Source organism: Petaurus breviceps, unplaced genomic scaffold (assembly GCF_028583685.1).
Source record: "Petaurus breviceps papuanus isolate PSGF00001 unplaced genomic scaffold, PetGlider_PUasm1.0 90763, whole genome shotgun sequence".
NCBI classification, from domain to species: domain Eukaryota; kingdom Metazoa; phylum Chordata; class Mammalia; order Diprotodontia; family Petauridae; genus Petaurus; species Petaurus breviceps.
The window spans coordinates 4,366,940-4,383,756 of NW_027187340.1; the positions used below are offsets into that span (position 1 = coordinate 4,366,940).

General features: G+C 39.5%; 1 protein-coding gene across 2 annotated transcripts in view; it reads left to right on the forward strand.

Annotated features, from left to right (window-relative positions):
- Positions 1 to 434: 434 nt before the first annotated feature.
- The window catches only part of MTX2 (metaxin 2), a 93,029-nt gene continuing 76,646 nt past the window's right edge, over positions 435 to 16,817 (forward strand). Inside the window, exon 1 of one of the 2 annotated variants that reach the window (XM_069068472.1) lies at positions 435 to 767. In XM_069068472.1, the coding sequence (XP_068924573.1) occupies positions 728 to 767 (40 nt within the window). In that variant the 5' untranslated portion in view covers positions 435 to 727. The remainder of the gene's footprint in view (positions 768 to 16,817) is intronic. The other variant, XM_069068471.1, reaches the window with a different exon arrangement.

Here is a 16,817-nt window from a genome sequence, read left to right on the forward strand (position 1 = left end):
TTCCTTCGCTGTAGGGGCTATTATCATCCTCCATTTTACAGAATAAGAGGTGAGGTGACTTGTCCAGAGTGACACAACTAGTACATCTCTGAGGGCTGGATTTGAACTCTGAGCTTCCAGCGCTCTGGCCGTTGTGCCACCGCTCACCAATTGGGCATGAGGTGATGAGAACCTGCACGGGGGCTGGTGGCTGCATCAGAGAAATGAAGAGGATGTACAGGAGACGTCTTCGTGTCAAGTCAATCATCCGTTATTAAGTGCCTACTATTTGCCAGGCACTAGCTAAGCACCAGGATTCAAAGAAAGGCAAACAACAATAAAAATGGTCTGAAGGGGCCCGCCCCACCCGCAGACCGCGGCTTACCGGGGAGAGAACAGAAAAGCTGCGTGCAGGTCACGTGAGCCCATCTCCTCTTACAGATGGGGAAACTGAGGAGCGCCGGGGATTGGCGGCGGCTCGGGTGAAGGAGGGGCCAGCGCGGCGCGGGGCGGGAAGGCGTCCCCGCTGCCCGGCGGCGTGGTTGTCACTGCGCAGGAAGTTCCTGTCGGGGCTCGGGCTGTAACCTTGTGCGACTTCCCTGGCCCGTTCGGAGCGAGCGGAGGGAGGGGACAGCGAGCGTCCCGGAAGCGCCGTGCTGCTCTCCCCAGCCCCAGGAGCAGGCGCGACGGCGGCGGCAGCAGCGGCGGAGCGCGGAGAGTCGAGGCCTGCGCGGGCCGCACCGCCGGCATGTCCCTGGTGGCCGAAGCCCTGGTCTCCCAGGTCGCAGGTAGTGCGCGCTTTTCCGGGCCGGGGCCGCGGGAGGGGCGGGGCCGCGCTAGGGGTGAGGGCCCGGGGGATCCCTGGAGGAGCCGCTGCCTGGCCCGGGCTGGGGAGGGAGGGAGACCTGGAAGGCCGGGCCTCCAGCAGGGGCCGAGGGAATAACGAGTTTAGGAAGGGCTGTGGGGATCGCTTCACCCCGGCCACGGCCACGTTAGATCGGACCGAGGGATTGGGCTGCGAGGGGTGGGCATGCCCGGGTGCAGGTGCTGCTGCCCTTCAGCGCCTACGTCACTGTGCCTGCTGCCCTTTGACCCTGGCTTGGATGTTCGCGGCCTCCCCCGGGGTGGGGGATCCTTGGCTGGGGGCTGACCCTAACCTAGGCACCCGTGGGCTGGTGAGCAGGGAGGGAAGGGCTCGCCAGCAAACTGTCCTTATTGGGCTATTGGCCAGTACTCGGTATCAGAAGCATGGACCCTGGAAGGAGCCTTAGAGGTCATCAGAGGTCATCCAGCTCAACTTACTCGCATGTGGAAACAGATGAGGAAACTTCGTTCTGGAGAGGTTGGACCATTTGTCTGGCTTAAGTAGGCAGGATTTGAACCTGGGTTCTTGGACTACAAAAACTCCAAATATGTGTTTTCACCAAACCCTTAGCGTCAAATGACTTTGTTCTTAAATTAAGCAGTCCTTTGTAGATATTGATGGATTGGAATATAAAATAGCCGTTTAAAAGTCAAAGAAAATTGAAATTTAAATGAAAAAATATGAAAATATTAAATGCTCAAAATTGAAATAGAGAGTAGGGAAAATCTAAATGAGTTTCTCCTTTCCTGTATATATTTTTAGTCTTTTCTATACCTAGCACCCCACACACGTAGTTCAAGCCATATAAATGTTTGTGTAATTGATTTGAGTAAGGACTTAGAGTTAAAGGAGAACTTGGTGAGATTGTTAACAAGTATGTTTGCAAAAAAAAAAAAATTGAAGTGCTTTGACTCCTTAAGTGGGTGTTGATTTTTTTATTCATTTAAAATTTTTTTATGTTCTTTTTTGAGTACCAGACTCTCCTTACTCTAGCCCCTGTCCCACCCATTAAGGCAAGCAATATGATGCACATTATACATGTGAAGTCGTGCAAAAAATGTATTTCCATATTTGCAGATAAAAGCAATAAAAATAAAGTGAAAGAAAATTTGCTTTAATGACCCTCAGAGTTAAATCCATTCACTCTGAATATGGTTAGCATTTTTCTTCATGAGTCCTTTGGAATTGTCAAGGATCATTGTATTGATCAGAGTGTCTAAGTCTTTCAGCTAATCAGTGCTACAATATTGATGTTACTGTGTACAGTATTTGCGGGGTTCTGCTCACTTCATTTTGCATCAGTTCATATGTATTCAGATGGGTATTCACTTTAAAATCAAAAGGTTAAGTTCAGAGTCCCAATGTAGGCACCCTAATATTCTCCAAAGTGTTTTTCAATCCATTCTTTGCATATGACCACTGTTATTTTAACTTTGGCCTTAAGTTTTTTGTTTCTGTTTTGCTGTGATAGTTCTGTCTTTATATTTACAGGGAACAGAAACAGTTGTGTAATTTTTCAATAAAGCAGGGATCTATAAGCATTTCTTTCTTTACACAAACATCAGATTACAGTTTTTCCATTCTGGAAGTCAGTTTTTAGATTTTCAGAGTCCACTTGCTGTATTCTAAGAGACAAGAAAGATTGCAACTATTAACTCTCGCTATTGCTTATATATTGTGTACCATTCATTGTTGAATGGTAGTCAGATATAGTAGGTGGAAAAATTTTGGTTGAAGGACTGCTTTTGATGTATGCCAGTATTAAGACTATATTAAACATTTTAATTTTTTGAAATACCTTCATCTGCAATGAAAGAAACAATACAAATAGGGAAATAAACAACTGTAGGTTAAAAGGAACCAATTTCTAGAAATTATGTAAATTAACATGAGAGAAAACTCCTGGATCACTGGATCACATTTTTTTTTTAAGTCATACTTTGGGATATATACTATGATGGGCTGCTTTTTGTTTGTTTTTTTTTAAGGGTTGTTGTTGATCAAAACATTCATGTAAACTAAAGAGTTGCTTGGAGTTACATTATCAAATGTTTCTACTCTTCCTTAATCATGAATCTCTGATTTTTCCAGGCTGGAGAGTAAAAAATTTTGAAGTGTGTTCACCGTTTTGCTGTTTTTTTTTTTTTTACCTTGGCAGTTGGCTTGCTGTATTTTTCTCTATTTCTTCATCAATCAACTGATTGATCAGTTCATCAATCAATAAGTATTTATTAGGTGTCCATTATGTGCCAGGCTCTATATTAGCCATTGGGGATATGATGACAAAAATGAAATGGTACCTACTCTCAACAAGTTTATTTTCTTTCTTTTTTTTTTTTAAGCAATTGCTCAAGGTTACACAGCCAGTTATTTATGGGTGTAATGCTAAGTATCAGAGCCCAGATTCGATCCCAGGTCATCCTGACCTGGCTGCCCCAACAAGCTTATTTTCTGTAATCTGGGAAGACAACATGTACACACATAAGTGGAATAGCATTAGCAGAGGGGGATTAGGAAAAAAACCCTTATGTAGGTGGTGTTTGAGCTGAGCTTTGAAAGAAACTAGAAATTTTTTTTGGGGGGGGGTATGAACTTGGATGGAAAGAGAGTTTAGCTTTATTTAAGTATAATTGGTTTCCTTTGCAATCCTATGAATGTATTTAAACTTTGTTCTGAGAAGGCAGGAGAGGAGCAAGCATTTATTAAGTTCCTACTATGTTCCAGACACTGAATTAAGTGCTTTACAAATATCATCTCATTTGAAAAGGGCTACAGAAGCTTCACCAGGTTACTGAAGGGATTCATGACACAAAAAAAGTCAAGAATCTCAGAATTAAGAGACTTCAGAGTGACTTTATCCTAATTTGTGATTCCTTAAAATAATTAAAAAACCTTAAAATCAGTTTGGACTTCTTGTGTCCCTCCATTTGTATTTCAGATGAAACAAGGTGGGGTAGAGAGGGAGAGGAGGGCTGGGTAGGATACTTTCCTAATGTGTTTGCTACCTGTGGAATTCCCTTTTAGACTGTGAGATCCTACTCCTTGTGTATAACGTGCTGATCGCAACAAGCCTTCTTATTGGTATCTGTGAAGTAATAACACAGAATAAATCAAGTAAGATAAAGGATGGTTATTGCCCAGGTTATGACTTGTAATAGAGTGGTAGCCCTTTGAGGTAGCTCATCATGGGCAGGCACTGTTGTATAGGTAGGGAGCTGGACCTGGAATTCAAGAGACAGAGCACTGTGGATTGCATTCGGGTAATTGTTAAGTGCTTTTAGTGAATGACCTGGATTCTAATCCTGATTTTGCTACTTAATTCCTATGTAACCTTTTGTGTTGTGGTTTCTTCACCTGTAAATTAACAGGGTTGGATCATTCCTTCCAGAATCTGACTCCAACCTCATTTCTAGGTTTATGTATTATTTCCTTTCATGTTCTCAAAGCCCAACCAAACTAGCCACCTTTTGGTTCCTTGCATGCAACTCTTCATCACTGTGTGTGCCTTTGCACAGTCTCTCTCCTCATGTCTGCCATACACTTCCTTCTTGCCTTTGCCTCTTAGAACCCTTAGTTTACTTCAAAACTCTGCTTAGAGCTTGATTAGACATTGCAGATACCAAGGTCATCTATTTCATCATGGGGCCATTGCCAGTCATCTTGACTTTTGTCCTGCCACTGGACTTTGATGATTCAGGGAGAGAGAGTAAGGCTGACAACTTTGTGCAAACTCTGTGCCTCACTTACATGCAATTCACTCACAAGTCAAGATGTTACCCCATGATGCCATTTGTCCTCATGGAAATGAAGAACAAACAACAAAAACAGTCTGATGGAGGATTCATGGGAGAACATTGACATAAATTGTTGATAGTGAGACTGGGTGTATGAGCTGCCCTCTGCACATTAGGAGGAAAGAAAAACATCCCTGACAGTCACAACTCCAATGAAATATCCAGTGCTAAGAATAATAAGATTTTAGAGTTGGCAGGCCTTAGAGGTAGATTTTAGACCTTTAATATCTAGTCCTACGCTCTCATTTTACAAATGAGAAAACTCAATCTTAGGGTGGCAGAGTCTAAATTTGCTGCTTTTCATTTTAGGAAATTAATGTATTTTTGGTAACAATCTGTGAAATGAGGTACAGATCATCAAACACTGCCTGCTGTATTCAAAATATTGTGGTAGGCACTAAGTATTAAAAGATGAATGGAACAGATCCTGCTGATTTTTGTCTTTTTATGAAAGCTTACTTTCTGCTTGTCCAGGACAGGTTCCTAAGTAGGGGATTGAATTTTTTTTAATCATCATTTGACTAAGTGGCAACAGTCAGTAAACATTTATTAAGCATATACTTCGTGCCAAGCACTGTTCTAAGCCCCAGGATACAAAGGAAGGCAAAAGATAATTTGCTTTCAAAGAATTCATAGTCTGTTCTTTTGACTTCATTTTATTGTTTCTTGGTATCTCGTAGTCATTATCTTCCACTTGCCCAGTTCTAATTTTTAAGAAATTATTTTCTTCAGTGAGCTTGTACCTCTTTTCCCATTTGGTCAGTTCTGCTTTTTAAGGTGTTATTTTCTTCAGTATTTTTGTGCCTCTTTTACCCGGCTGTTAATTGTCTTTTCATAATTTTCTTCCCTTTCTTTCATTTCTTTACACAGTTTTTCTTCTAGCACCCTTGTTTGATCTTTTTTTTTTTTTTTAATAAAGCTTGCTCAGGGTTACACGGCCAGTTATTTCTGGGTGTGGTGCTGAGTGTCTGAGCCCGGGGTTCGATCTCCAGGTCATCCCGACACTGGGGCCGGTGCTCTTACTCGCTGAGCCACCTGGCCACCCCTACTCTTGTTTGATCTTGAAAATAATTTTTGAGCTCTTCTAGGAATTCCTGTTGGACTTGTATCCAGTTCATATTTTTCATTGAGACTTTGCTTATAGTTGTTTTGACATCATTTTCTTCTGAATTTTATATAGTACTTACTATGTGTCAGCCACTGTGCTAAATGTTTTACAGTTATTATTTGCTCCCACAACAACCGTGGGAGGTAAGCATTATTACCCCCAATTTATAGATGAGGAAACTGATATAAACCACGGGTCAAGCGACTTGCCAAGGGTCACACAGCTAGGAAATGTCTGAGGGTATATGTGAACCTAGGTCTCTATGATTACACGCCCAGTGCTCTATAATCTATATCTCCTGGTGCCCTTCTAGGTTGTGCCTCTAGGTTATCACCCTCTTGCTCCATTTTGTGTACTACATTCTCTTGGCAGTTTATTACTTCCATCTGATTCTGCTCCTAATAGTGAATTTGACAAGATTTTAAAACTGTTCTGTGTTGAGTGTTTTATCTATGCACAGAAACTGAAATAGTGTAAATGAAGTTTATAATGTGGAATTCTAGGGTACTTATTTTGAATAAAGAAATGCTTTGCTCCCCTTAAAAGCGAATGAGTAGGGTATGCAGAATGTCGATGCCCTCCAGGTGTTTTTCATTGGAGATGTGTATGATGAAATGAATGGCAGGCAGGCATTCTGGCTCTTGAAGCCTTTCCCTAACCCTATCTTGGATTTCTGCTTTCTGTCTACTGACCTCATGGCTGCTGGGTGGCAGCTTCTTCAGCGTTGTTCCACCTTTGCCCCTAGTTCTTGGCCAGTGTCAAGAACTAATGGCCTTCTTATTCCAGAGCTGATTTTCTTCCTTCCCAGTTTGTTTATTCATACTTTGCATACAAGTCCTGTCCAACATTTCCGGTCTTGAAAACTACCCTGGTAAGTAGGTGCATGCCAGAATTTAGGCTGCCATTAAGCCTCAGGATCACTTTTTACTCATTTTGGCAAGTAGGTGCTGAAGGATAAATGATTAATTAAGCCTTTTTGATTCTTAGACTAGTTTGAGTTTCTGTCTTTTTCTTTTAAAAAATATTGTCCAAACTTCATCATCAAAAGCAAAAATATTCAAATCTCACAGAACTAAAAACCATTGTACATGAAACTGTAAATTTTAAATAGTTTGTTTAAAGTATATGTTAACTTTAACAAAATAAGAGCCTTGGAGTCAGGAGGACCTAAGTTCAAATCTAGCCCCAGATACTTGACACTTAACTAGCTATGTGACCCTGGGCAAGTCACTTAACCACAATTGCCTTATAAAAAACCCAAAACAAAATAAGAACATTATATTTGTTTCCCTATGCCGTTTAATCCCTTCAGCTTTTTGGGGGGCAGGGTTGGGCACTGTATTTTACATAGAGGCTGCTAGATATTACAGTAGATAGAGTGCTGGGCTTGGCACCAGGAAGACCTGAGTTCAGATTCAGCTTTAGACACTAGCTATGTGACCCTGGGCAAGTCATTCAACCTCTCTTTGTCCTAATCCAAATGACAAACCACTCCACTATCTTTGCCAAGAAAACCCTACAGACAGTATGGTCCGTGGGGTCATGGAAATCTGACGGGATTGGACAACAGAACATTTTATGTAGATGTAGTAAGTTTCATTGTCTTTACAAATTTGTTTTGTTACTCATTTTTTGTCATTTTCTATGGCATAATAATTTTTATTAGGTCATTATATCACCAGTTCTTTGGCCATTCCCCAGTCATTTGACATTTGGTTACATTTTTTCTACTAAGAATAAAGCTGCCATGATTATCTTTGTTCAGCTAGGTCCCTTTCCCCTTCATCATTCAGTCAGTGTTTTCTCCAGAGTTACCAGTATGCTCTTAGTTGTCCTGTCCAACATCCTTTTCTTTGTCCTCATCCTTCTTGACCCCATTTTTTACTCCGTTCTCCTTGATATTCTCTTCTTTCTAGGTTTTTGTGATACACTACTCTTCTGCCTCCTTTCTATCTGACTACTCCTCCTTGGTCTTCTTTGCTGGATCTTCATCCTGGTCACACCTACTAACCATAATGGCCTGAAGGCTCAGTTCTGGTCCCTCCCCTTGGTGACTTCATCTGTTCCTTTGGATTCAGTCTATGCTAATGACTCTCAGATCTACTTATCTAGCCCCAACCTCAGATCTCTAGCCACTTATTAGGCATCTTAAGCTGGATATCCAGTAGATATCTTAAAGTTAGCCTGTCCAAAACTAAACTCATAATCTTCATCCCCCCAAATACTCCTCACTTCCAAACTTTCCTATTTCTGTTGAGGGAACCACCATTTTCCCACCCCCCCAGGGCTCACAACCTAGGTTTCATCCCTGACTCCTCACTACCTCTCATCCACCCCATATCTAATTTGTTGCCAAGGCCTGTCTATTTTACCTATAACACCTCTCAAACATATAGCCTTTTTTCTTCTGAGACAACCACCACCCTGGTACAGGCACTTATCTCACTCCTGGACTGGTGCAGTTGCCTCCTGGTGGGTCTGCCCACCACAAGTATCTTCCCACTCCTGTCAGTCCTCCACTTCGTTTAAAGTGATTTTCCTAAAGCGCAAATATGACCATGTTGCCTGTTGTAAGGTCCAGAATTCCCCCACCAAGGGAATCCTGCATCTCCCTGCCAAACAGTGGGACAAGTTCAATGCCAAAGAAGAGGCCAAGGAGCTCTAGGTTGATTATAGGTAGTAGTTTAATCAATTGGGTTATTTACATCGGGAGACAATCTGGTGGATCCCTGCCAAGTGTTCAGATAATCATCGGTCTGGGGCTGCAGCCAGATCAATGGTGGATCCTCATGGAGACCCCCAAAATTTCCGTGGTAATCATAGAAATCAGACAGAGAGGAGGACTTGTAGAGGATTAGTAGATAATTGTTTTTCTGCTTAGTTAATGTTTTGGCCAATGTTTTAGTTCATATTTAGTATTGAAACTGATTCCCAGACATCAAGACATTTATTCAGCGCTGTTGGGTAGATGCCCAGGCACTCAAGGTGGGGTGCTGGTCACCTACCAGTCATAGTATCTAAGTTATGATTTTTTTTTAACAGGTCCGGGCTTCCACCTTTCACAAAGTTTAAGTTAGTCTATCCCTCTCCTACCTGTCTAGTCTTCTTATGCCTTCCTCCTGCCCACCTCATGTAGTTCTATCCAGTGACACTGGCTTCCAGGCTGTTCCACAAATAAGACACTCCATCTCTGGGCTCTGTTCTTTTTCTCTGCCTGTCTGTTTCTCCATGCCTGGATTAATCTTTTTCCTCATCTCTGTTTCCTGTTTTTTTTGGCTTCCTTCAGATCCTAGCTAAAATCTTCCCTTATACAGGAAGCTTTTCCCAGCCCTGTGTAATTCTAGTGCCTTCTCTCTGTTCATCATTTTCTATCTATCACGTATACAACTTGTTTGTAAATATTTGTTTCCTTGTTTTGTCTCTATTAGATTGTGAGCTCCTTGAAGGCAGGAATTTTTTTTTTACTTTCTTAGGATCCCCAGTGTTTATATCCCAGTGCCTGGCACATAGTAGACACTTCAACAAATGCTTATTGACTGATTGACCTTTCATTATTATATAATGTTATATTGTTATATCATATCATTAATATTATATTCCTAGCAATGGGGTCACTTGGGTCAAAAGGCATGAACAGCTTTGTAACTCTTACAATGTATTTCCATTTTGCTTTCCAAAATTTCCATACCAATTCACTGTTGTCTAACATATAACTGATAGAACTGTTCCTTCATCACCATTTAATTTTTAATTTAAAACTATATTTGCCAATTTAATATAAATAAGTTGACATCTAGCTTGTTTTTAATTTGAATTTCTCTTATTAGATAATTTTAATAATATTCAAGCGTATGTTGATAATTTGTATTTCTTTGAGAAATATCTGCTCCTAAATTTTGACCATTTATCCATGATACCATTCTCTTCTTCCTTTACTGCCACCCCTGAATTATATTTCTTGTTATATCACAATGACTTTTTGCATTTTGATCATAGTATTTAATCTTGTTATGCCACAGTTTCTTCATTTTAATAACTTGGGTAATAGTCGCATACATACAAAACAAAATTATATATCACATTAGAGCTTGAGAAGACCTTAGAGATCATTTAGTCCAACCTTGTTTTAAGATAAAAGGAAAGGAAAGAAATTAGGTCACCTACCTAAAGGATACTTACCAGGTTAATATCAGAGCCAGGATTATAACCTCCAGATCTCTTAAGTCCTGGTCCAGCATTTTTCCTGCAGTGTAAACTGTTGTTTCCCTTAACAGATTGAAAATAGAAGGTATGGGAGCTTTCCTGTATTCTTTTTTTTTTTTTTTTTTAAGCAATCAGGGTTAAGTAACTTGCTCAAGGTTACAGGGCCAGTTATTTCTGGGTGTGGTGCTGAGTGTCCGAACCCAAGATTCGATCTCCAGGTCGTCCCAACACTGGGGCCGGTGCTCTTACTCGCTGAGCCACCTGGCCGCCCCTAAGCAATTGGGGTTAAGTAACTTGCTCAAGGTTACACAGCCTGGGATTCGATCTCCAGGTCCTCTCAACACTGGAGCCGGTGCTCTTACTCGTTGTGCTACCTGGCCGCCCCTTCTTTCCTGTATTCTTGAACTTGTAGGTGATTAACATTCCATTTCTAGCTTTGGGTACTTGCGTTTGTAGTATGATCTCAGAAAATGGTTTTGAAATTGTATTCCATAGAGCCATAAAATCTCTTGAAAGAAAATGTAATCAAAGGAAGCATGATATTTTTGTTGATTTTTCCCAGTATAGTTGGGCCCCGCCCTAATAATTTCATTAGTAATTGAAGAATTGAATGTGAAAAATAGATGAGAAGGTGTCTTATGCCCAAAAACGTGGGAGGATATTGATCAAAGATGAAAATTCGAGGGTAGTAAGACATAAATTCACAGGGGTTTTTGGCTATTGCAGCTGTAAAGGACATTGCAACTATGTAATATCACTTGAATAGTCAAATCACAGTAATCTTTTCACCAGAATATTGAAAAGAAGATTTACAAACTTGTAAGATTCAGCTTACTCTTGAAAACAAAAGGTGTTCTATACTTTTTTTTTTCTATTCTTCTAGAGTTCTCCAGAATTAGGGAATGTATTCTTTTCAGAGTTAGTGCATCAGAAACTAGAAATCGGAGAACCTTTATTTAGTGCCTTCATGCATAATACTCATCGAAGTACTTAGTTATGAGCCTTACGGGTATGTGGCCGTTGTATAAGTGGTAAAGGGAAAAGAGCGAATCAAGACAAATTAAAAAGATGTGGCAGTGCTATTTGGAGCTCTTTAGAGGGTTTTTGCTATAAGTACTTTAATAAAAGTGAAAGCAATCTGGTTGCTTTTTAGTACTTAAAAGAACTTTTTCCACCTTTAGATTTTAAAAGACAGTTTGCTACATTTTGCAAAATGTTGATGAGTTGCTAGTTGATAAGTTACTTGTAAAGACAAGTTACCTGGTCTCAAAATAGTCAATAGTTAAGCCAATGTTAATTTTTGATTTTGTAACTTTGATATTTCCTACTGCAGTAATAGCTTTTAAAACCCCCAAACTTATTTCATTAACTTAGAATAAGCATGTTTGTTAATTAGTACACCATAAAATTTCTTTTTTCCTTCTGTTTGAGGACTTGTTTTCCTAAGGCTTAGATGTTTGCTAAAACACTTAAATTAGTACATATTATATATTATAATGAAAGCTGAAAAAAAAGAACATCACTATATTCATATACATTTAAACTACTTTGGAAACATATCTTGATAAGCAGTTGTCACATGGACTAAGCATTTTGAAGAGACACTGAAAATTCAGACTCATTCATCACTAAAAGACAAGGAATTATATCATAAGCAGCCAAATCCGAACAAGCACATTTATGTGTAGTGGAGAAGTGTTTGCTTTGCCAGTAAAAGATATGCATGCTTTAATTTTTTATCGCTTTTTAAATGAACCTCTGCTCTAGTTTTGAACACTTTTCTTATTTTTGTATGCTGTAGGAATGAATCGTGGTTTTGAACTTTTTAACATCGGTAATAAAAATGAAATTTGATTGGTTAGTAATAAAGCGGGCTCTTTTCATAAAAACAATCATTTTGTCATGGCAATTTCCATTAACTGTAACTGCGTTAGCAAAATAGAAACCATAAAATGCATCTCATTGGGCATGTACACTTAGCTGTGTTTTTGTGCTGATTATATATTTTTATTTTAAAGCATTTTTATATAAGCCAGAGAAATTTAGTCATGAAGTCATGACTCCAAACCTCTGTGGATTTTTATTTGCTTTTTTAGAAACAGACATCTTGTTTATATATTTATCCAGATCTGTGAATTCTCCTCAGACTTTACAATTGGATTTTCCCACAGATGCCATATTTCAGAATTTGGTTCAGCTTAGAGCACTGGCTTTAAGTACTTTACATGAGTTGTTGTATAAGTGAATTATGTTAGTAATTAAACATTGAATGAACGACAGAACTTCAATGGGTTTCATCTCTCTAAAATGATATTGGCAGATGAGTCTTTAAAAATCTGACCCATAGCTGACTTTTTTCTTTTGAATATGCAGCAGAAAAAATATTTTGGGGCTCAATAATTTTGCATGTGGTTTTCATCATCTTATGTATTACAAATGTTATGAAATATATCACATAAATAAAACTTATTGTTAAAATAAAACTGATGTTTATTTTTCTATTAGATTCTTAGAATAGTATTATTTTTACAGTTTTTCCTATTGCAGGGCTTCAGACCTGGAATTTCTGATTTTAGTTATTGAGAGAGAACTGGGAACAAGCATTTGACATTAGCCCCAGTGTGAGCTGGTATTTGATCTTCAGCAATGATGAATCCATGCTTTAGGTTGTCCCTGACACATTGTCTCAAGCTGGCTTCTCCTTCATCTAGGTCATGTGTCTGGCTTCCTTTGCCATCAATAACTATAGATTCAAGGGATAAAAGTAATTTGAAAATTTAGCTGAAACAAAGAATATTTACAAAGGGAGTCCTATGGGCAAAGAAACCTGCATTCCTTAGATAAGTAGAAATTTTTTCCCCCCTTATTTGTGATTTTGGATTATCTCGATTAAATTCAACAAGCATTTATTTAAACTCCTTCTTTGTGCTGGGCCCTGTACTCTGTGCTTAAGTTGCAGAGATAAATAGTCTCTGCCCTAGAGGAGCTTACTTTATGGGTAGAGGAATTGGGGGAGGGATACAACTTACACAAATGAGTATAGGAAAAGTAGTGAGAGAATTGAGGGGATTAGGCTGAAAATGGTTAATGGTGGGACTTGAGTGAACCACACTGACTCTCATCTTGTGACTCATTTCTGGAGCTAGCTCAGTTCACTTTCTATTCGATTATGCATCTAGTCCAAATTACGTCTTGTGAGAAAGCTTTATTTAATTGTGGGAATTGGGAGAAAATCTTATTATATTGTTTGAACCTAGCCTTGTATGACGGAAGCTGGACCACCTCTCCCTTGAACTAAGGACCCTGTATTATTATGCTGACCAGGAACCCAGTCAGACCCAAAGATTGATGCAAGGAGTTTTCTCACAGTTGTACATCTCAAGACATTCATATGTCTTATCTGAAAACTGATCTTATATTGATCGATCAGTTACTATTTTCATGTTCCTTTGGTTGTTCACAGACACTTAGGAGGAGTGGGTCACCTTTTTTTCTGATTTCAGAGAATTGCACCTGTTAAGTGTCTCCCCACTCAATTTGGAAAGTCCCTAATCTTTCATCCAATTAGGAATCAGATTACCTAATGTTGCCTCCAGGTTAATTGTTTTCTTTTAATTATTTGGTCTTATTTGATTGTTTTCAATGTATAAAAAGCCTATCTGCCCCTGTATTTGGGGTCCAGTGCCAAAGCTGAGGGAGGCTGCTGGTCCTGATTTGTTAGCAGTTAGCATGCATTGCTTAATAAATCCATATGCTTGGAAGCTTGAACGTTTGTTTCCTCAGTCATTTGCTAATGACTCAAAGTGAGACCAGATCTAGTCTGGGAGGGCTCTTGTTTAAGGTGGTATTTGTGCTTTGAAGGAAGCTAGGGATTCTTAGAAACGTTGTGTTGTGAAGAGAACACTTCGTTGAGAATTGAAAAACCTAGGTTCATGTCCCAGCTGGGATACTGAATCTTGGGTGATCTCTGGAGAGTCCTTTCCTCAAGTTTTCTTACCTCTGCAATGAGAGGGTTGGACTAGAAGGCTACCAGTTGTGTACAATTAGAAATCTGCAATCCTGTGACATAAGGGAATTTCTAACCTGCTGAATCATCTGTGCAGAGAGACAGAATTAGTAGGTAGGATCTTCAGGAAACAGCTTAACAGATGTTTGGCTGGAATGGAGAATATGAAAAGGGAGAGTAACAAGAAACCAGGTTGAAAGGATAGGTGGGTGCCAGATTGTGGAGGATTTCGAATGCCAGGTAGAGAGCAATTTGTAGTTTATTCTGGAGCCAAAAGGAAGAAATTTAAGATTTTTGAGCAGAAGATAATGGCTTGAAATCTATGTTTTACTTAGTAATACCAATTTGGAACAAGTGAGGATGGATTGGAGATGGGAAGTCCTAGAGTGCAGGAAGGGCCAATTAAGATTCTGTTGCAGCAGTCTAGGTCAGAGGTACAGAGGTCTTTTGCACTAGGGCATAGAGGGTGCCGGTAGAGAGGAAATGGATTTGAGATGTATTGTGGAGGTAAAATTGACTAGACTTAGTAAGTGATTGAATGTAGGGTTTGAGGGAAAGGGAAGAGTCAAAAATGACTCTTAAGTCAAAGTGAACTTTGGTAATTGGAAAGATTGTAGTGCCATCAGTGGAAATGAGGGGGCCTGGACAAAGGGTTGAGTGGAAATACTAGTCCTGTTTTAGATATGTCGAATTTGAAAAGCCCGTGGGACATACAGGTGGAGATACCCACCAGGCAGCTGTTAATAATAGTTTGGAATTCAGGAGATTAGGGCTGGTTAGGTGTCTAGGTGTCTGTGTGGATAGAGCACTGGGCCTATGGTTGGAAAAACCTGAGTTCAAATCCAGCTTCAGACACTAGCTGGGTGACATTGGGTAAGTCAGTTTCCTCAGCTGTAAAATGGGAATAATAACAGTACTTACTTTGAGAGGGGTTATTGTGAGGATCAAATAAAATAATATTTGTAAAGCACTTAGCGGAATGCCTGGCACATAGTAGGTGCTGTATAAATGCTTAATTCCTTCCCCTCCCTGGATATAATAGATTTGGGAGCCATATGCATAGAAATGACAATAGAATTTGTGGGACCTGGTGAGATTACTTTGTGAGGTAGTGTAGAAGAGAAGAGGGCCCAGGATAGATCCTTGGGGGATAGTTTAACTTGGTGGGAGAGGGATGATGATTCAGCAAGGGAAACTCTAGGAGTGGGCAGATAGGAAGAAAGCTAAGAGGAAGTGTACCCCTGAAGCCAGGAGAGGAGAAATTGCCTAGGATGGGGGAGAGGGTGATGACTCAAAAACTTCAAAGAGGGGAAATACAAAATTGAGACAGAAAAGGAAATTGAATTAAGTAGTTAATAGATGATTGGTAACCTTGGTGGAGAATACTTTCATTTTAGTGATGGGATCAGAAAACAGATTATAAGGGATTGAGAAGTAAATGGTAAGAAAGGAAATGGAGGCAGTAGTTACACTTTAGAGTCTATACTAATTTTTTTAATGATGCTTTGTTATTATATTTCTTCTAGTCAATAATTGTGTATCTTGAAAAATAAAAATTACATATTTCCATAGCAACCATCAGATCCATCTGATACAGACTTCCATGTTTTAAAGAGATCCTACCCTTTTTTTTTGGAGGGCAGTTGGGGTTAAGCGACTTGCCCAAGGTCACACGGCTATTTTTTGTGTCAAGTGTCTGAGGCTAGATCCAAACCCAGGTCCTCCTGACCCCAGGGCTGGGTCTACTCACTGTGCCACCTAGCCGCCCCTTCCTACCCTTTTTCTACTATAGCTGTTTAAAAATACTCTACTTAGAGGCAATTTAAGGGATTTTCAAGGATAAATTTTGAGTGTACTTCATTTTTTTACCATAACCACTACTTTAGAACCTCACCTAGTGAAGTGGGACTCTACTGTAGTTACTTTCTAGAAACAACCAGTTAATAAGTATTTATGAAATGCCCATTGTTATGTGTCAGGCACTTGACTGGAACTCTATAAAAGACAAAAAAAAAAAGAAAAAAATTAGGGGGAATTTACCACATCTCTTGAGAAAAAAATATATTGCATATGTGTTCAGTTGTACAAGGGTAAAACTATTTTGATCAAAGTAAAGTACAAGACTGAGAAAAAAAATAGAAGATTTTTGCTAGAAGAAATTTTGCTGTTAGAAAAATAAGCCGGTAGTTCTAATGCTATCTCTCCCCTCAGTGTTCTCTATGATGGAACCATGAGCCATAAACTGTTTTAAAATGATGGCTTGGGAGCACTACCATTATATGTTTAGCTTTGTTCCTTTTAATTTGACTTTTATTTTGATTGTTCTGTATAAGTTGTGAATGATTTTTACTTTTAGATGCATTTGTCATTTTGCCAATATTAAAGCTGCCATTCCAAAGTTTTTTTTCTTTGCCTTATTTTTCCCTTCATATTCATTAATTTTCTCGGCTTGTTCCTTGGTGCTTAATTTACCAGAATGCTATTTCTGTGACAAGTAGGAGTCTACTTTTCTGAAATTATTGAACATTGCTTCTGAGAAGAAAAGTCGAAAATTCTTGCCTAATGATGCTAAGCAAATTATTAACTGATTCTTCCTTCTCTCTCCCCATCCTTCCCCCCAGGCTCTACATATTTAAAAAAGGGGGGGGGGGGAGTTATGTGAGTGACAGGAGTGACCTGTTTGACCACATCCTGAAATCATTCCACTACATCCCTGTAGAGTCTACCCTTGGTTCAAAGGATGCCTGCTCTGGGGGATCTGTGCCACTTTTGTGAGAGTGCTCTGGCCCTCTGTGCCCTGGGATGCTTTCAGCACTAAGCTTTAGTTTTATTTTGAGCTTTAATTTATTATAAGCTTTAATT